At 42.3% G+C, this 20,665-nt stretch overlaps 1 protein-coding gene across 2 annotated transcripts in view; it reads left to right on the top strand.

Annotated features, from left to right (window-relative positions):
• Window positions 1–20,665, top strand: part of epha4l (eph receptor A4, like) — a 60,173-nt gene that overhangs the window by 14,482 nt on the left and 25,026 nt on the right. For both annotated transcript variants that reach the window (XM_024277086.2, XM_024277085.2), the window contains exons 4-5: window positions 9,193–9,348; window positions 15,509–15,844. In XM_024277086.2, coding sequence (XP_024132854.1) covers window positions 9,193–9,348; window positions 15,509–15,844 — 492 coding nt within the window. The remainder of the gene's footprint in view (window positions 1–9,192; window positions 9,349–15,508; window positions 15,845–20,665) is intronic.

Below are 20,665 nucleotides of genomic sequence, written 5' to 3'. Positions count from 1 at the left end.
CTGAGGGTTTTTTTGTCTCCACAACCAGGTTTTCTGGATGACCCTAACAAGAACCATAAACCCAACAGAACTCTGGATCGAAGATCTGTGCAATATTTCCTTTAACATCAGACCACATACTATCCTTGGCCTAAGCTCAGAGATGTGTATCAAACACATTCTGGGTTGTCTGTTTGGTTCAGCCTCTGCAGGAGAGCCGAACTGTAATTTGGAGATGTGGGGGTCCCACAGTGTCGGGGCAGCCGGTCTCCAGCCAGAAGCAGAGGTGTGTTCCTGCCAGGATACGTTTCTGGGATTATGGGCCTTGATCCTTCATGATCCAAACCCAGTTGACAAACACAGTGAGAAAGGGAAAGAAAAAAAGGTTACCATCTGTGTGAAGTTTTCACCACATGAAGGTCTGATAGGAGAGGAAGGAAAGAAGGAGTGAAAGATGTGGCAGAGGGGGATAGAAGGTGGAGGTTCTAATCCCACCTGTGTGTGTATGCGGCAGAAACACTGTCTGGCAGGGCGATGCGGACAGGAAGGTGAACTGATTGCTGTCTTGCAGGCCAGATTAATGGCTAGAGATGTGAAAGGTGAAGTGGGGGGTTGCGGGTAAAGACGGAGATGGCTTTCTGGTTGTGTGTCGGACTGCGGCCGCCATGACTGATGTTACAATCAATATGACCTGCAGGTGTTGTTGAGCTGTTCCGCTGGCTTTGGCCCGATTCCTCTGAGGCTGCAGGTAATCACATTTCAACTCAGCCTTTAAGCAGAGCATTAAGATGGAGGCTGTGACAGCAGAAGAAGGGAAAATGCGGCCGCTAAAAAGAAGGTGTGAAATTTCATCTGTGGGAGTGTGGAGGAAGGCGCATTATTTTTACATCTTCGTGAGCTTCTGCTGCTGAATTGTTGGCGAAGTGCGGCGCATCGCTTTAGGAAAATGACGAATCTGAGAAAAGATGGCAGAAAGAAAAGTTTCATGGAAGAACTAAAACACACTAGAATGTGGCCGAGTGGCAGCTTTAGCTCGTGGGACTCTCCGTCATTGTGGTTTTGCCAGCTCACCTGTCTGCACATCAGAGCTAAAAGGCTAAAACCCATTAGCACAGTAACCCTGTCTAAGCAGCAGCCATTAACCCTTGGCTCCTGTTACACCACATGGCCCCCATGCAAGGCCAGGTTCAACCAGCCTGGGGGCTATGGAGAGCTCCGCATGCAGCAGTAAAGTTTGTGTACCCACATGAGAGATATACTAGTCCAGGAATGTACACAGACATCAAGCACAGCGATGCCACGCTAACACGTGGCAACCGGGTTGGATCGGATCCCCTCCAGGAGAGGAAAGGGAGAAAGTGGTCCGGGAAAGGTCAAAGGGCACAGCAGTGACATCTACACTGAGGCCATCATTGAGCTGACATGAGCTGTTGAAGAGCTACTGACCCGAGGAGGGGTTTATGTACTATGACACACACACACAGGTCATGTAAATGCACGCAAACACACAATGCTGCAGACACACACACCCTCACGTGCACACATGTGCACAATAGAAGGTGTTTTGAGGCCCCAGACAGGCTGTCGTCTGGGAGCTGCAAGTAGATTACCTAAACAAACAAGCTAAAAATACTCTCCTTTTCACCCTCCAGCCGACCCTTTCCAACCCCTCCTCACTGTTCCTTCAAGCTGCTCCCTAAGAAATCATGGAGGCTGATGTCAAGCTTGCCCCTGAGACCACAAGTGACTAAGTAATTAAAGTTTGCATGGGTGTTTCTGTGAGCTTAAGCAATGGCAGATGTGTGTCACGTACTGTAGGTCACATCTGAGGTGTGTTTGTAATCTGATTTACCACAAGGGGTTTGTTATTTTTTCATCCAAGGGGTAACATTTTTGTCAGGCACCAAAGATTGCAGGCAGAACTTCTTTTTCTTTTTTCGCAGAAGCTGAAACTCAAACAAGCCACCAGCTTTTTCAATTCCTCTAAGTTATTCTTGGCAGCCAGAAGGGCTCATTTTACTCTCAAATTGCAGTACGTATACATCTTCACATTTTTAGGTGTGTATTTTTGCCTCGAGGAGCTGTTCCGATGACATCATGCTGTAACGGTTTTCTGGCTGTCATAAGGTCACACACCTGTGTGCTGTGGGGTTAGAAAGGCTGGAGGTGTAAACTCCTGAAAAAGCAGAAAGGAATTTAATGCAGCACTAACAGCAGCAATGTTAGAATGATGTCTTTATCCAGCAGCCCTTCTGCCTTTGGATTTTAACATCAGTGCAAAATGTTCAGGCTTAAAATGTTCCGATCATTGTTTAATCTATTTTAAAAGCATTCTCGGTGGTCTTATAAGGATGATTATGCTGTTTTGGACAAAAAATTGTGTTTTTTTAGGACATAATTTCTACAGAAAAGCAGGAGTTTATTTGAATATCACTTGTGTGTTGTGGGTGGGACTAGTGATGCAGAGCAACTCCCCCTCCTTCCTGTCACCCATTTGGTTACATGGTCTACTGCTAGCTTATAACTCCTCACCAGCTCTAACCTAACAATACTGGTACAACGAAAATGGCGAGCAATATGAGAGCTTTCCAGCTGTACAGTTTTGAACTAGGGCTTAATCGATCTTAGCTTAATGGATCAATAATCGGTCCAGAAAAGTAGAGTTCAATCTAACGCAAAATGCTAAAGTCTGCTAGCTCGATGCTAACATAAGGACGGCTAATGCTAACACTCAGTTGACCTAAAAAATACATTGCTGTGTATACGTCTTTGTGTCACAGGTATGAATTTTCCAAACTCTTTTAGGGAAATATTTTTTTAAGTAACCATTAGTGATCTAAACCACCGTTTTTTGCTCATACTGTCTTCTTCTTCTGGATTAATGTGTAATACTAAAGCGTGATTGCCACCTAGTGGCCAAACTGAAGTTTGTTGGAGCTTCTCTGTTTGAGAATCCATGTAACACTGTGAGGTACTAACAATCTGATTATAATTTCACCAATAAATTCTACAGTGTGTGAACTGAATCAGATTAATAGCAGCATCTTCAAAACAATTGAAGTGAGTGGATCAAAAGAATCTGAGAAAAAAAAATCTGAATTGAATCGATCCAGGCTCTGGTAAATCAAATCAGTTCTGGAAATTATTGGCGATACCCAGCCCTAGTTTGAACGAAAAAAGCCAAAGACATACATGGATCTATCTATGTGCAAGTGGATGGTTGAGAATGGAGTGGAGCAGGGAGTTTGTTCCATTTTGTTATGTGACAATTAAAATCAATGGCGAGCTGCATTTTTTTTGCCTGCTCCTTCTTCACAATTTAAATAAAGAAATACTCAGAAATGCAATTTCAAGCTTCTTTTTTTTAATATATGTCCTCCATCATCAGAAAAATGCCACAAGAACGTGTTAAAAACACCCCAAACACAATTTTTATCGCAGTGGTTCTTTAAATATGGTGTAGTTGTCTGTCATTTTTCATGTAGAGTATGTGGCCTGTAGACTTGTAGACTGTTCTGGTCTCACTGTCGCACAGATTTTCTGAAAAGCAATCTAGCATGTTTTATTTGTGTGTGTGTTCTGTGCCCTGATTGGCTGTAGATCACTGTCAATCAACCTCCTCCATCATGTCTGCTCTACAGAATGAGGTCAGGTTGCACATTTACATACATTTATCAATTGCAAGTCAATCTTTCTTTTCATACTAGACTTATTTTTTTCCATGAAAGTTTGAACTTTGAGAGTTTAATAAAGAGAAAAAAAAGTTTAAAAATGTTCATATCTGCCTAGAAATGTGTATTAAGTGTGTAATGAGGATTTTTACAGCCTTCAAAACATCTAGTTTATAATAATTCTAAAAAAAATAATTTGAGTACTTAACGGACTTAGTTCATCGAAGGTCATTTTTTTAATGTGACTTCTGCAATAATTTTAAAATATGTTTTTTAGCTTGAATGTTGGCCTCACATGCAGAAACAATCAATACCCAATAAAGTAATAAACTACCCATTGAGAGTGCTGCATTGTGAAGCTTTTCAATGACACTTTTCAGTGCACTTGTTTACTAAGCTGGTTAAAGTCACAATGAAGCTGCTTCTTGATGGCTTCCTCTTCACCTATTCTTAGTTTGTGTTCTCCTCACACATCCCCCATTTTCCTGCTTCATTCTCTTTGATTCAGCACGAGTAGAAAAGCTTTGTGCCTCTGATTGTTCAGCAGTGCATGGCCTCGTGAGTGTCCCCTCACACAACAACATTAGCATACTCCCTCACCTCCTACGCATCTGCCCATTTTTTCCCAAAAAATTCCTCCTGGAAAGAAATCGAAGTCTTTTCTACCACAGACAATGTCAGGAAATCATGCTAAATACACACAGATGGAGGGACACGCGTCCAAGATGGTGCTTCAGTCCCGGGAGACCTTCAGGAAATTGGACCAAGACAATACCATGACTGAGTTTGTTTACCTCCCATCATCCCTGCTGTGCTGCCGTCCCCTTCCTCACCCAGCCCTGTTTAACTAATGTGTGTTTGTGTCCATCTGAGAGGGAATTTGCATCCAGCTTAGAGGGCTTTTGAAGGGCTTTGTGTTCATACCTGAGAGTGTGCAGGTGTGCGGTGGTTTGTAAGCTTCTGGTTGTGCACAGAGCATATTTATGCCTTGTTTGCCTCAAATCATGGTCAATTACCCACCTGCTGCATGGATCTCAGGTCACAAAAGGTCCTCAGTTGGTTGGCGAGAAGCCCGGAGTTGGCTGGAGCCACCATGGCTTGGATGTAAAAGTGGAATCAAACTCTTCTGTATGAAAGCACAAAGCTGTTCCCCTCACTCATATTATTTATTAGGGCAGCTTTCTTCAGCGTTTGATTGGTTTCCTTCCATTCACCTTCAGAACGTTGCCTCTTATTTTTTTAAGGAGTGGTCCTGTACATTCTGACGTGGCTTTGCGGAATACTTAAGATTTTAGAGATATTGCCATTGTACTAATATTCCCTTTTTAAAGCCAAGATGCAGGAAACGGGGAGGAAGTTGAGGCCTACGTGTTACTAAGAACACCAGGACCCAAGTCCACAGGAAGCCTTCAGAACAATATTTCTACTTTTTCACTTTTCAAGTCCAAACAGGAACAACAAAGGTGGTTCCACGCAGCACGTACAGCTAAATCCTGCTTCAGATTAAAGGAAATATTTCGTTAGGCCTGCATGGTGATGGGGGCAGAAGGAGGGGTCACTATGAAAGATCATTTTATTGCATTTTAAGGGGGTATTATTATAGTGTTACAGCTTTAAGACAGAGAATTGGCTTTAGACATCTGGATCTTAAGCTATGAATTAGATGCAGACATGCAGACATTGTAATGAAGGCAGCACTTAAGGTGGCTCCTGAATGATGATGTTGGTGCCACTAGCTATACAGTTATTAATCATCTGTCTGACATTTGACAGACAAACTGCTGCATGCTCTTCCCCTCCACCAAGAGCGGAGTTGGGATGATTGCCGCGGCGTTCCTCTGAAGGTCCCCGGCCTCGCCGACTTTTCATTAAATCCGTCATTAACACCAGCGATCGTGTCAGCCCAGATGTGACCACCCGACTCTCAAATTAGCATGTTAAAAGATGTTACAACTATTGTAGGACCTTTCCCCTCAGCCAGGTCAAGGTCAAGATGTGTGCGGAGTGAGCGTCATCAATCATGGTGATCGGTTTCGGTGGCCGTGTGTCCCTCATCCATCATGCTGATGTGTTCCGCCGGCCGTGTGGCTCCGCCGTGCTGTCAGGGCCGGAGGTAATTAATAACTCAGACTGATGGAATTAATGAGTTAACCTGCTCCACTCTCCTGCTGTCCCGGCGACAGATGCTAACGGTCAGCAGCTAGTTATGCCACGCTTCCGTGCCAGCGGCTCAGGTGTATTAATGTGTCCCATTATCCTTATTCATAGCAATAAAGACAAATTTTTTGTGACTGTGACTGCTGCTGTTGTGGATTTGAAGTTGGGCGTCTCACCTGAGAATCCTCCTTAGTAAAACCTGAAGACCTTCAGAGGCGGAGAAGCACGGTGAATAGAGACTGTGGAGGAAGGAGAGGCCCTCCTTGCCCTCAGGGCTTGTTGAAAGCTGAACTCCTGTTTTGTTTTCAATGTGCTGCTTTGTGAAGACTCCCCTCTTGAAAAGGACTCAGTATCTGTTTTGACAAAAAAAAGAAGAGCAGAGTTTTCATCACTTAAAGAAGATAAAGTGCTCTTTAAAGGGAAGGGAGGGGAGGGAAACCGTAGTTTGAACTTAATTTTCCTTTTTCTGATTACAAGTGAAGCCGTTCCCCTGTCTGGGCAGGCCTCGCCATTGTGTGCCAGGAGCTGGGTATTACATTCCCAAGCTTTTCAGGAGGCTTTTGTGGTGCGAGTCTGCTCTCAAACCCTCAGCCCCCAGTGCAAGGATGGCTTACCTATCAGGCTGTGCATGCGGGGCACACGAGGTGGGCTGCAGTGGGTGGCTGTGTGGGCAGATGCAGTTTATAATGCAAACGAGGACCATCCATGTGCTTTAAAAGCCTGGCGCGTGGGTTGCTGAGGAATTTTTTTTTCTGTTATTCGTGTGGGTTTCCATCATTAGCTTTTGGACGCTCCTAAGTTTTGCAGATTGCTGCATCCTCAGGATGTGCTGGACAGAAGTTTAATCTAGCAAAACTTTTGTTTCTTCCTTCAAACACGGTCCATCCCAGAGACAACGAGGGACAATAAAAGCCAGATTGGGGGGATTGAATGAGGGGAAAGCTGCTGGGACAGAATAAGGGAAGAATGTGATGTCCCGATCTATGAGGGATTCCATTTTTTTTGCTTCTCCAGAATAGAACAGTAAGTCTCCAGTCTCTTTGTCTGCCTTTGATCTCTCAGCTCGGGGATTTGGCACCTGACAGACCATCTCTGTCTTAAAGGAGGCCTGCCGAGAGAAAGCCAAGGAGAGAGAGGGCAGAGTCAAAAGAAAATAATAAAGCGGAGCTGGAGGGTGACAGGGGGGGACGGTGTGAAAAAGATAGAGTGGAAAAATTGGGTTTAGACCTTTGAATGCTGTATAAAAGGATGCGATGAGAGCCTCTCAGCTCAGATCCCATAAAAACTAAACACACATGCTCAAGTGTGTCAGTATTTGTGGTTGTGTGAGGGTTTGCCACGGCTGGCCCGGACAGTGATAAATCCAGTGAGTCTTAAGGGAGATTCCTCTCTGAAGCCAAGGTCTTTTGGACCACCCACCACTGTGGTCTCTTTCCTCCTCACACACTCATTTTAGCTCCAAATAGGAAACAAATTCCCCAGCTTTACTTGGTTATTAACCTCTTTTTTCCACAGCTGATCTTTTCTGCAGGGCAGTTGCTGCTGTAAACAAGTCTTCATACCTTGGTAGAATGTAGTATGAGCAAAATGCTGTGATAACTGAGTCGTCTTGCTCTTGGGTCTTCAAAGAGGCCAAAAAGCTGGAAGTTACTCACCTCTCTGTTGCGTCTGTAACAGCTGGTTGAGGCCGCTCGCCAGCGCACATATACAAACCCTGATAGAAACATTGTATTTTGTCATTCGAGCCTCCCAAAACATTGTAGATAAACCCCAGTGTCCTCCTGTCTCCTGTGATGAGAATGAGTGTTGAATGATTGCTTTAAAGATTAAGAGATAGCGCCCCTCCCAGATAATCTCTCTCAGGTTTTCAAAACTACGAAGAAAGGAACGGGGGAAGAATAGCTCTGCAGGTAGCTTCTGTTTGGCTTGGTTAATGTCATGCTACGCTAATCCAACCGCTCTGAAATCTGCAGAGCAAAGCGCCTGACTTCATTCCATCTCCAATAGAGGGATTTTCCACTATTTTAAAGGGGTTGTGGATTTTCTTGACAGGTTGTGTATGTGAACGTTTGCCCTGCTAGTGGAAAGTTGTTTTTTTTTTACGAAAGAGTCGCTTTGGACTTTGGTGATTTGTCTCCAAGTGTGGTCAGCACATGTGGGAATCCCTTGAAGTGTTTATGACTTTTACACTGAAAACCACATGTACCTTCTAAATGAACATCCATTCCTTTGAAGACGTCTGCATTTGTGTGTTTGTTTACATGTGTCTAAATTATTTTAACACAATACTCTATTCATTGGGTATTTTGGAATTGAAAAAAAGATACAAAGACAGGAATGCACTCCAACAAAAACCGAGCCGCCGACTTCCATTTCACTCACCGCCCACCGCCAAGCGTACGGCGGTCTAAATGACTGTCAGCTTTCTGTGCCTAATCTGCGCTGTGACTGTCTGTCCTGCACTTCTCACAGAACTCTTCTTTTGTCCCACCCTTCTGGTTCAGTGCTCAGGGCTGAAACCTAACCCTGCTGGGCTTCCTCAGGCATTACAGAAACCGATAAACCGAGAAGAAACTTAGTGAAACGCGAGCGCTCCAATCAAATAACAGTCAACCCAAAGAACACGCCGCAAAAGTAAAAGTGTGACTTTGGTTACACTTTCAGAATGAGCTGTGTGCAGGTGTTTGGCTCTATAAAAGTGATATCAATCTCTTGACTCAGCCCTCCTGTGTGTTGTATTTGATGGATTTTATTTGGTAAATGTCTATTTTACTTGCAGCTCCATGTCTGGTCAGTATTTTCTGTACATTTCTACAATTGGTTTAGAAAATCAGGCAGAACATTGGTTTTAGACATCTGGATCTTAAAATCCAGATGTCGGGTGGCCGTAGTGTAGCGGTCTGATGGGCGACCTCTGGAAGATTACAGGTTCAATTCTCGCCTTGGTCGAAGTGTTCTTGGGCAAGGCACTGAACCCTCAATTGCCTCTGGAGGGAGGTTGGTGCCTGCATTTGGCAGCGAAACAAGCGCATCAGTGTGTGTGTGTGTGTTTGTAAATTAGACTGTGAGTGTAAAGCATATTGGGCCTTTGGGGAAGGTAGAAAAGTGTTATTTAAGTATGCACAAAGATGTGAAATTTAGCAATGGCATTGCTTGTGATAGACTCACTTTTTTTAATCACTTAACTTGTATTTCATTTATTTCTTTAACCCCAGAGGTAAAAAATCTGATATTTTTATTAAGTTGCAGCAGTTGCAACTTGTGTTTCTGTATTTGTTGCTTCAGTCCAATGCACTTTAACTGAGGATTAAAGAAAGATTTGTTAGGAAACTGTAATGTTGTTGATAATCTCAAACTACATTCACCTATTTTTTGTGTGTTTCAGCTTGTAAAATTGGTTACTACCGCGCCCTCGCCACCGACGGCCTCTGCTCCAAATGCCCGCTGCACAGTTACTCCGTCAGGGAAGGCTCCACCTCCTGCGCCTGCGACAAGGGATATTTCCGTTCTGAAACAGATCCGGCGTCCATGCCCTGCAGCCGTGAGTACTTCTACTTTTAACACACCAGCACACGTTCCTTCAAAGCTGTGACAGCTCAGTTAGCATGCTCATGTAAAGTGTTTGTCAAGCTGCAGCTATGTGAAAACTACACGACAGGATTGAAACCGCCAACTTTAGATGCTCATTGGTGAAGAGAACAAAAAAAAGTGTGCTGAAGGTCAGCAGAAGGTAAAGAGGAGACCAGGCTGTCAAGAGGAGCGTAAAGTGTATTTATTACAGGATTGTAGTTGGGTGTTGAGTTTCTCAGCTCTCTCCACTTCATCCTCTGGTTGTTCAAGTCAACTTTCCCAGATTACACCAAAGTCATGGTTTCTGCATCTCAATCCACAAAGTGAAGATGTCTAACAACACCAACCTCTTATAAACATCATCTTTTATTTATGTAACTGTTTTACAGACATTAAAATAATCCTGGGATGTAGTTTTTGGCAGTTGAGCTGCAAAGAGCTGTACACTAAACTCCTTTAAAATTTATTTTATTTATTTAACTTTTATTTTATCAGGAAGTCCCATTGAGATGAGATAACTTTTTCTAGGGAGTCTTGGGCTGGAAAACATCATCACAAGAAAAACTTACAGCTAAAGTAGTAATAAAATACAATTAAAATGAAAAGTATAACATTAATAAAAAGGTTAAATCATGAGTAAAACAGTCAGGTCAAGAGTGACATATGCATATTTCTTTTAAAAGCTCAGAAAGCTTTGCTTTAAAGCAATTCAAGGGAATTGGGTCACATGGACGCAGAGAGTTTTGAATATAATTCCAGGATAGCAGAGAAAAGGCAGTTTACTAATTCAGTGCAGCATCTGGGAACAGAGAGAAGCAGCAAATGAGAACCTTTTGGTCCTTTTGGCCATGTGTGCATACAAATACATGAATTACCTCTGTAACTGTGGTAACAAAGACTTCTAGGAATGGGGTTTCCTCTAGTCTTTGGATCATGAAAAGAATGATGTTTTAGGGGATGAATAGAGATGGGATTTTGCCCCATCCAGTTGTATGAAGACGACATCTTAGATCAATTTATAAGCAGTCCGTGCTGTTCTGTTGATGAGTTAACTAACACGATACATTACTAATAACATTTAGGAACTCTTGACCATCGGAGGTCAAAAGGAACTATTTTGGTCTGAAGGGTCTGGAGTTCTTGCTCTGTCTTGAGGAGCAGCTCAACTGTTACTGGTGACAATTAACAGTTTTCCAAAGTTTTGAAGGAATTCAAAAGATACAGACCAAAGAGCAGAAACATTTTGAAAGAAGAACTGTAGAACATTTCTACGCTGGAATTAAAATAGACCTCTAGCTTATGAACAAAGAGTATAAAATCACTCAAACTTCTATATGATGGAGGTTTTCTCTCGTTTTCTCTCTGGTATGTAGCACATTTGTATTCAGGCTTCCTAACAGAACTGTGTGTTTGTCCACCTTTTGAAGTTTGTCAGGTGTGTGACATTTGTACCCATCCTCTGGGGGAGGGGTGAGCTGCAGAACCCCCCCCCCGCTCAGGAACCATTTGGTGGTCTAAACTCCCCAGTACAACTCTTAAATGCTAAGTGTTAAGCAGGCTGGCACTGGGTCCCATTTTTGTATAACTGGATTCGAACACAGGACCTACCATTTTCAGGGCAGACGCTCTACCTCTAGGCCACTGAGTTGATTTATGGAAGAAAGGCCTTCCATAAATGATGTGATTCCTTTTTGGGAACTGTTTCTTCAGAACATCTGGACTGAGCATAGTAAAAAAAAAACAAATGTGTTTTTGTTATTTCCCAGGAAAATAAAAAGCCGTGTCCTTAAATATGACAGACACTTGAGTGTTGGTGATTAACCGTCTGAAATCAACTTTAACAACCGCAGCTTGTCGGCCGGCTGAGGTCATAGTTGGCTTGCAGTTCTGTCAGGTTTCTGTGGACTCATCACTCAGCAGAACAATGTAGAACCACTAAACTCGTATTCCACTGGAGTTTATGTCTATAAAAGGTCATGAACAATCATTACGCTTCACTCAAAATAAGATTCCTTCAAAAAAGATTAAATAATCATCTGCACACTGACTATTCTATTTAAGTAAAAACAGAAAATGAGACTTTTGTTTCTGTAAAAACAAGTCAAAGTTTCCAGATTACCCTTTATGGAGCTGATATGTTGTTGACTGAAGACATTTAAGGAATATAGGTGAAATAAATAATCACTTCAGTTTAAAGTTCTTTGGCTCTAGTGTCAGTGTCTTCTCATTTTATTTTTCCAGCGCTGAACAGAGAAGCTGGAGCCTTTTTCAGCTGCTGTCAGACATTTTTATTTTCTTCTTTCTGAACAATTTAAAAAGGCAAAATAAAATATAATAATAAAATAAAAGCATTTGGCTTTTTTGGTACTTTGAGCTTTAAGTTTCACTTTTGTAAAAATTAAAATATAAAAGAAAGAAAGAAAAGAATTCTGTCTGATGGGCCTCATCCGTTTCCTCCCCCTCTTCTGTGGACAAACTGGGGGTTTATCCTCATCGTCTTGTTAGTGAGTCTGGAATTTCACAACTTCCCCAAGTGACAGCTGTCCCAGCTGCTTTAACCGGACCCAGCTTCATCACCTCTGTGACATTCCTGACTATGCGGTCAGAAACGGCGCGGTAGTCCGCCCCATCAGTAGTCCACACTTGTCGTCTATACTACCGCTCTTTTACACATTCGAGTTGCATTTGCACAGCATCATTTTTCCATCCTCTTCCTGTTTCTCTGTAACGTCGCTCAGAGTCACCAGCAGATGAGGGAAAATCCCTCCTAAATCCATCTCTCCGTTCGCCGTGCTGAAGGTCAGGCTGGGAGTGAGCCAGCGTTTCTGGTAATTGGGGAACATGGCTGCGCGTGTGTGTGTGTGCATGCATGAGTGAAGGTAATTGAAAACTCTTTTCCCTGGTCGTAGCCGGCAGTCTGGGGAGGGCCATGATTAAAAGTGGATGTTGCTCCTCCATCTTTGCAGCACGTCTCCTGCTGTCCTGTTCCTGTCAGCGCCCCGCTGATACCTCCTCTAGCTGCTCCTCTGATGGGCAGAAAGTGACTGTGATTAAAACTCTTCTCCTTTAATGTCCATCGCACTCTTTGGATCTGTCGTCCTGCAGCTTTAGCTGATGAAGATTTCATGAAGAGATGTGATTAGCAATCAGTCCTTCTGCACTGAAGCTTTCTTCATCTCTCTTCTCCATGTTTGATGTTTGTGCCTCTATGTTTTGGAGAAAATGGCAGCAGGCGGGGCAGCTTCCACTGCTGCATTCATGTTAAGAGAAGTTTCTCTCCGTTTTGGGGTTTCTCTCGGACCTTGATGTGTTTCTCAGATTTTTCCTCAGTTTTCTTAGCAGCGGTTTTGTGGAGGAAGAGGGAGGGGCGGAGTGAGGACTCAAGGGGGGCGTTGAATGAACCCCAGCCGGATGGTAATAGCAGGGTCGCCGCTCTGGCCAATTTAGACAACCCAGCTAAACACATGGCTCCCAGTTATTGATAAGCAGAAGGGAGGTGGAAGAAAAGAGGTTGTAGGAGTGGGGGGAGGCTATAAAATGACAAATGCAGATTAAGCCGAGTCACTGATGGAAGTAAATGGACAAGAAAGAATCACTGGAGTAACATGAGTGAACATTTGGACCATAAATGAACAAGAACAGAGACAAATGGCTTCCGGAGAAACTTTTCCAGAAGTCTCCTGCTGGATTTTTCCCCTGAAGTTTTAGGCAGCATTGAGCTAATGTTGTATGAAGGTTGTGTGAGCGCTGCGCTCCTGTCTCCCGCCGTCGTTCTCCCCCCAGGATTAATTACCGGGTGTCAGTCACGGCCGACGGCTCTCCCACGCTCCCAGTGGTGCATTCTGGGAAGAGCGACAGGTACAGCCAAGGTGGTTTGTGTGTAATGTGTGTGTGTTCCCAACTCAGTGAAGGCACAGTAAAATATGTTTAAGATTTAGAGTTGTGTAGTGCTGCGCGTGTCGCTACCACAAAGGAAATAGAGTTTTTGTGAGGCCATTGAACTCTGCACACACCTGCAAGCATTACTACTCTACTTTTTTGTAAAAATACCACATAAAACTTTTTTTATTTCTCCTGATGTTCTGTATGTCCCAAAAACTCTAAAAAACTTGATAGTAAAAATTGGTACCTTGATTTACTTCTAGTTTTGAAAATTTTGTCAAAAAAAGGGACAAAAAGAGAGGGAGATCAGGATGTAGGAGGTTTTTCTACTGTAGCCTTAATGGAGTTAAAGCCACAAGCGGCGTGGTATGGCTTACCACTCACTTTTGACCTGATCTCCCTGACTGATACATGCACCTCACTCTCCCCTTCTTCTTCTGCCTCCCAGCTTAAGAAGTGTCTGAAACAAATTCATGAAAAAAGTGGTCCGACTACAGACCGGGGGTGTGGTTTTGGGTATCTAAGTCTAGTCAAGTGGCGACAAGTCAAGTGAAATTATTTGTATAAGCTGTAAATAAACACAGCTGAGAAGAAGCGCCTGTCGACTATTGTGAAAAAATATGTGTCTGGAGTGAACTGGATCTGACGTATTGCGTTTTTCAGCGGTGTGAACCCAGCATTAGGAGGCGATAGATGGGAATCCCTAGGAGGAGCTTAAATTTGTAGGATAAAGCAAACGTGATTTTTTTTAACTCTAAGATGGCGGCCTCTTTCAGAGGTCAAAGGTCAATAAACCTCAGTTATGGTTGTAGACTTCAGAGGGTGGTATGTGTGTGAAATTTTGTGAAGATGTGTCAAACATAAGTTTTCTTTTTTGCATTTTGTGGGAAAACGTGAAAATTGCCAAATTTTGCATAAAATCAACGTCAACTTGTTGGTCCTGTTGCCATCTCATAATAATTTTAAAACTTCCTGTTTCATATCCCTGTCACGTGCTTTAGTTTCGTTAGTGGATTTTAAAATTTTTAGGGTTTTTTTGAGGCCCATAAAAGATCTTGGCCCCATTCATTTTTTGTTGATTTTCCAAGTTTTTTTTTTAAGTTTTTTTTTGTGGCAGGGAAGGGTAATTTTTGCTGAAAGGGGCAGTAAGAAAGAAGAATTGTGAAAATAATCCTTTTTTTGCAGCCCAGGACTGCTGCAGAATTGAAAGATATAAATTTTAATGATAATCTGCTGCTTTAAATGAACAAAAGACCATTCTAATATTATTGTTAATCTAACGAAATCTAAAAAGCTCCACTCTCTCCAGTTCCTTCTGTCTTTTCCGTATCTGTTTATGCTGATGTTTGTCCTCGCCGTCCTAATTGCCTCTGCAGTTCCTCATTGGCTGATGCCAAACATTGGCCCCGTCTGCCTGCATTTATTGTGTGAGTGTGACACTGTGCACTTCCTCCCTTTGGCTCCAAACAGTCCTCCTTTCTTCTACTCCCAGTGAAATCTGTGAAATCATTCACTGCCACGCCGCTCCTCCAAAAATAACGCTCATAATTAATTTCCGTTGTGAAATGACTCGTCGGTGGACGGACGAGCTTTCATATTTCACCCTGCATCGATCCCGCGGCGCGCTCGCGTGCGCTTCATTAGTCACAGAGTAAGAGATAGAGTAAGGGAGAGTTAAGTCAATTACCGCTGTTTGATAGCTCAGCAAAAAACATTATTTACATCTGACATGACATGCAAATGAGAAGTGATAGGCCGGGGTGTTGGTGTCGCACACCAGCACAGATGCCTTTGGTTAAAAGTGATCTGTGTGCAGCTTCTACATGAAAGCAGAAACTCAATATTGGTGCAAAGCAAACTTTGTCAAAACTCGTTGCAGTGAGGGGAAGGCCTTTCCGCCACCTTCAGACCGTTCGGTCTGAAGAACTCTCCTGCCATATTGGATTTCAGTGAACAGTCGGAATAAATTGAGCTGAAACTGGAACCTTCAAAGCAGCAAAGCAGAGGATATTAAGAGGGAATCCTTCAGTCTCCATTAGACGGACTACCAAACTAATTAGGCATTTACATCTTTATTAATTGTAAAAATGAGGAAAGAATCAATTGCCTACACCGTGTTCAAAGTATTTAACTAAACATTTTATAGTCACTCTATCAGCTCTGATTTATATAAATATTTGAGTAATTTTATTTACTTGGTTTACGTCTTATATTAATATATTTTTTGGTCTTTACTCCTTTTCTCACAGGTCCTCCGTCTGCACCTGTTCACCTCATCTCCAATGTGAATGAGACCTCTGTGAACCTGGAGTGGAGTCCTCCTCGGAGCACAGGCGGGCGCCAGGATTTGACGTACAACGTTGTGTGCAAACGCTGCGGCCCCGACGGCCGCCGCTGTCAGGCCTGCGGTAACGGCATCCACTTCAGCCCGCAGCAGCTGAGCCTGAAGGGAACCAGGGTGTCCATCAACGAGCTGCAGGCCCACACTAACTACACCTTTGAAGTGTGGGCGGTGAACGGCGTATCGTCTCAGAGCCCAGGCCCAGAGCAGGCCGTATCCGTCACCGTCACCACCAACCAGGCTGGTAAGAGCATTAACATTGACTGTATGTGAGAACTGGACTTCCAAAAAAAAAAATTTCCCGCTGGTTCCAAGAAGCTAAAATCCCATAGACTTCAATAGAGAAATAAACAGCTATTACTCAGTCATTGAAGGTAACTCAGTGCCTATGACATGAAAGTGGACGATATAGAAAAATAGAATCCGATTAAGGGTTTCATTTTGGCAAAAGCGTTACTGTCTGTTGAAGACATTTTAATTAAAGTGCAATAACTGGACCAAGTGTTTTGTGGAGAAAAGGTTGAAGAAGGCTTAATGCCACTCTGTGGTAATCATATTTTTACTTATGTAGCTGCAGATGAACAATGAAAGTCCAGTTTATTTTGTTGCTATTTTTTCACACTTATTGACCTTTAAAGACAAATTACAGAATCTTGTGGGATCTGAATGTGTAATGTTTGAATGTCAGCCCTGCTGTCTAGCGTTTCATTTCCTGACCTAAACTCTTAAAGTCAGACATACGAACATATAAGACTGAGAAAACATTTAGTGAATGTAAAAATGTGAATTTGTGGGAAGGTTCAGTTTCTCTAGCAGTCCTAAGGGACCCTTTTTTAACAATTGTGTATATGGTAAAATAGGATGGTGTTAAATACGGAGAATAAATGCTTCAGCTTAAGTTTTGAAAAATCAGGCATTTTACATATTAAAAGGAATTGCATGAAGTCACTTTTCTATTAAAATAGCATCTCTTTTTCCATCCTGTCAGTCCAGATTCTAACCAGTTACATGCCATCTACTGTATATTATCAAGTTTACATTTTATTATTAAAAAAATCCCCTAGCAAAAATAAAAAAAACATATTCCTGTCATCTTGTCTTCCAAAAACAAACCCCAGGGACGACATAATTCAGGTTTTTGGCTTAGTTCTGAATCCTGTCAGAACACAGCTGTCTGCAGATCGGTCTGCTGGGGGTTCAAGTTCCGAGCTTGTCAGTTATTGTTTTCTTCTTTACATTTTGTTGTTTGCCTTAAATAAAAGAGTCTGCTAAATGCTACTTTGAGTTTTTCTGTGGAGATTATATTAATTGCTGGCAATCGGCAGTGTAAAATATATATTTCTGAAAGGTGTGTAGTGTGCTGGAGGGGCTAAATCCTTTTTAGTGGATGATAGACTTTCAACAGTTACAAAGGATTTTCTGCAATACTCCACTGGAGTTTTGCATAATTAGCCATTAGAGGCCCCGGCTGAAGACACAGGCTGCAGGCTATATTTAGCTGCCAAGCTAATGAATTGGATGAATTATATTGATCTGCTGAGGCTTCTCTATGAAGGCAGCAGAATTGTCTGTATTTGTGTGTAATTAGGGCTTTTGAAATACACATGGATGCAGCTCCTTCTTCAGAACTGAAAAGGAGTCCAGGGATGCGTTCAAAGCCTCCTGTTGTTTTTTTTTATCATTTAGCCATTTTGTAACCCGTTGTTGTGCAAATGGATTTTACGAGTCTGGTCCCTTTTCTTTGTCTCTGCTCTCTTGTTCACTTGTAGCTGTCCCTTCAGCCTCTTTTAGTGCCTTGCTCTTGGGTGGTAAGCTTGGTGTCTTTGTGTTCTTTTATTGCTGATTTCCATCGCTGGGAAAAGCAGTTATCTTGAACTGGATTTGGACTGGCCCGTCAGGACACAGTGACTTGATTTATCAGCTAGGGGCGAAGCGATGGAGGTGAATGGATGTGCTGCCTGTGGGAGAGCTGCAGGTCCTGCTGATCAGGCATGTGTGGGAGCTGTAATGGAGCATGACCAAGAGTGCAACCCAAGGATGCATTATTGCATGTCAGCACTAGAGATGGGTCCCGGGGGCTTCATCCAGGTCTGGCCAAGCCATACTGTTGGGATTTTCTTTACTATTTACAATACAAAATATGACACATTTTCAAATGACTGTTGCTAATTCATTTCTAACCTAATGGTGGTTTAATGAACAGCAAAACACTGGAAAATAAAATTAATTGAAATGGAGAAAAAAAACTGCTCTAACAAAGATGAAAACTATTTTGTTGCTAAAATGTACTCAATTACTTAAATTTGATGTTAAAGTCCATTAACTTGATTGTCTAAAGCATAAATTGAAGAGTTGTTGCTTTGATCCATTTTCTAAACCTGGTTTTTACTTGTCTGCATTAAAGGGATGCTGGAGCCTACCCAGCTATTAAAAAGTGAAGGTGGGACAAACCCTGATCTAAACATCAATGTTAAAAAAATGATTACCAGCCCGAAATGTCTCCCTAATGATTTTACTGCTATTTGATGTGTAAGTACCTTCCCAAACCTGAACAAAAGGCTGGTAAACAGCAACACTGAAGGTTAAGTACACATACGCGGGTGTGCAACTTCTCATTGCTGTCTCAAAGCAAGAATGGTCTTGTTGAAATCCTGCGTTGGGCCGGTCTGTCCTGAGGTGCATGTCTGAACTAACTCCAAGTCTCCGTTGACATTCATGTTGGGCTTTTTGTTATTTCCAAATATTAAATGCTTTATCCTTTTCTAAACGTTCTAAATTAACTTGAGCATCTTTGTACATGAAAATAAGGTAAATACTGGGATTCCAGAAGGCGAGTAGATAGTCTTCAAACACAACGGATGTTACCAAAGAAAAACATGATCCAATGCTTTGTGCCAGAGACTGACCACAGTCTAATGACGGTTACTGCCCCGTGGTCAGTCCAAGACATTTACTGTATGGTCTTAATTCCATCATCTTTTTTTTTTCACATCTACCCTTTTTATGTGGTCAAGACTCCAGTGTGAGGACTGTCATCTACGGGTTTAAAAACAGACGTAGAGTCACTCAGTGACATCTCTTTTTGAACAGATTTTGGCTGTTCTGTTGTCTTATTGTTGTGGGATGATGTTGATTTTGGCACAAAACTGCTGCAAGTCACACAACTGTTTCTCTGGATCAGTTCTGTGAAACTGGACTTGGATGCTTGTGTGTGTGTGTGAGTGTGTGTGTGTCTTAATGTGTGTGTATATATATATATGTGTGTGCTCGTGCATTTTCTTCTCTTTATGTGTCTGTGCATCTTCTTGTGTGTATACATTTTTAAATATCTTGTTGTGTGTGCTTTTCCTTGTGTGTATACCTTCTTGTCTGTGTGCACTTACTCACCCATGTGTGTATCTTCGTGTGTGTGTCATCTTGTGTATAGCTGTTTTGTTTGTTTATTTGTGTGTGTAGATTCTTGTTTATGTGTGTGTAAACATTAATGTGTGAATCTCTTCATTTTACATTTTTTATCTTTGTATTTATTTGTGTGTATCTTTTTGTACATGTGCGCTCTTGTGTATAGAAGAAACCAAATATACCTATTTGGTATCTATATGTGTGTTTCTTCTTTTTTTATATATATATATCTGTGTGTAAACACAGGTATGTGTGTGAATGTCTCTGTGTTAAACATTTTATGTACCTGTGTGTGTATCTTTCTGTGTCTGTGCCTTTGTGTGTTTCCTTTAGGTTTTTATTTCTGCGTATTTCTGTGTGTATATGAGTGTGCAATTGTGCGTGTACTTTGTTGTGTGTATATATCTGTTTGTATACCTTCATGTGTGTGTGCATGTGTGTGAGTGTATCTTTGTCCACAATCTTACGTGTAAATATCTTGTGTGTGAGTTATTGCGTTTGTATGCTACTCTTTGTATATCTTCTTGTATGTCTTGTTGCATGTGTGTTTGTGTATGTCTGTTTATGTATCTTTTAGGTCCCTTTTATCTGTGTATGTCTATGTGTGTACCTACGTATGCATGTTCTTGTGAATGTATATGTCAGTGTATATATGTATATGTGTTCTCTTTCAGGTGTGTGTACCTATTTGGGCATGTGTGTGTATATGTATTTGTGTGTACATACTCTCTTGAGGGTGTATCTCTATGTGTACCGTCTTGTATGTGTGTGCATCTGTGTACTCTTTTCTGCTTATATGTGTGTATCTTGTTGAACATGTGTGCTAAAGTGAAAACGCTTTAGAATTATTTCTTATTCATGTTTTCTTTCCTGGACGTGACAGTCTGGACGTGTAATCTAAAAAAAGTTGAAGAAAATGCATCTGAGATTAGGAATCCCCCAAAACGAACCTGAAAATGTTAGTGTGTGACTAAGCCAGCTTTTGTGTGCACGAGCAGCTCAAATTCCAATGGTGTTGCCATGAAAAAAAAAAAAAAAATCAGTTGTCATAAATCAGCTAAGCTGCAAGTCTTTACCCAAACTGCACTGGGAGTGGAAGGAGAGCGCGGTGTGTCCATGCTTTGAAGTGACCCCTGGCTGTAAACGCTTGTTTTCTGCCCCTCGGTGGGATCCAGCACGATCTGTGTGTATGTGTGAGAAAAGGGGAGGAAAAGATTTAGGGAAAGACATGTTTACGTCTTGATACAGAATACTTGGCCAGCTTTGGTGAATAAAAGTGAATTAGTGCATGGGGGACCCTTTGTCTGTGTGTGTACGTATGCGTGTGTGTGGGCAGGTTTTCATCTCTGGCACGTCGGACAGGCGTACATGTGGAAATGTGTTCTGGGAGGGGGAAGCAGGCGTTGGACTCACAGAGGTGAAGTTCAGCTCAGAAAAATGGCTCCCTCCTCGATTTTTTTTTTCTTTTTTGGCGGCAGCAAAGTTACTTAAATCTGGCGAACAGGCTCCAATCTGGCAACCACATGTTCACCCAGGCCCCTGTGTCTTTAAATGCTGAACTGTAATCGACCGCATATTCGTGCAAATGCTCGCGCCAACCACAGACGCTCCACACGGCCTAAATTCTTTGTGATGAAAACGGTCCCTAAGACAAACTTGCTCA

Source organism: Oryzias melastigma, linkage group LG13 (genome assembly GCF_002922805.2).
Source record: "Oryzias melastigma strain HK-1 linkage group LG13, ASM292280v2, whole genome shotgun sequence".
NCBI classification, from domain to species: Eukaryota; Metazoa; Chordata; class Actinopteri; order Beloniformes; family Adrianichthyidae; genus Oryzias; species Oryzias melastigma.
This window is presented reverse-complemented; position numbering and strand designations above follow the sequence as displayed.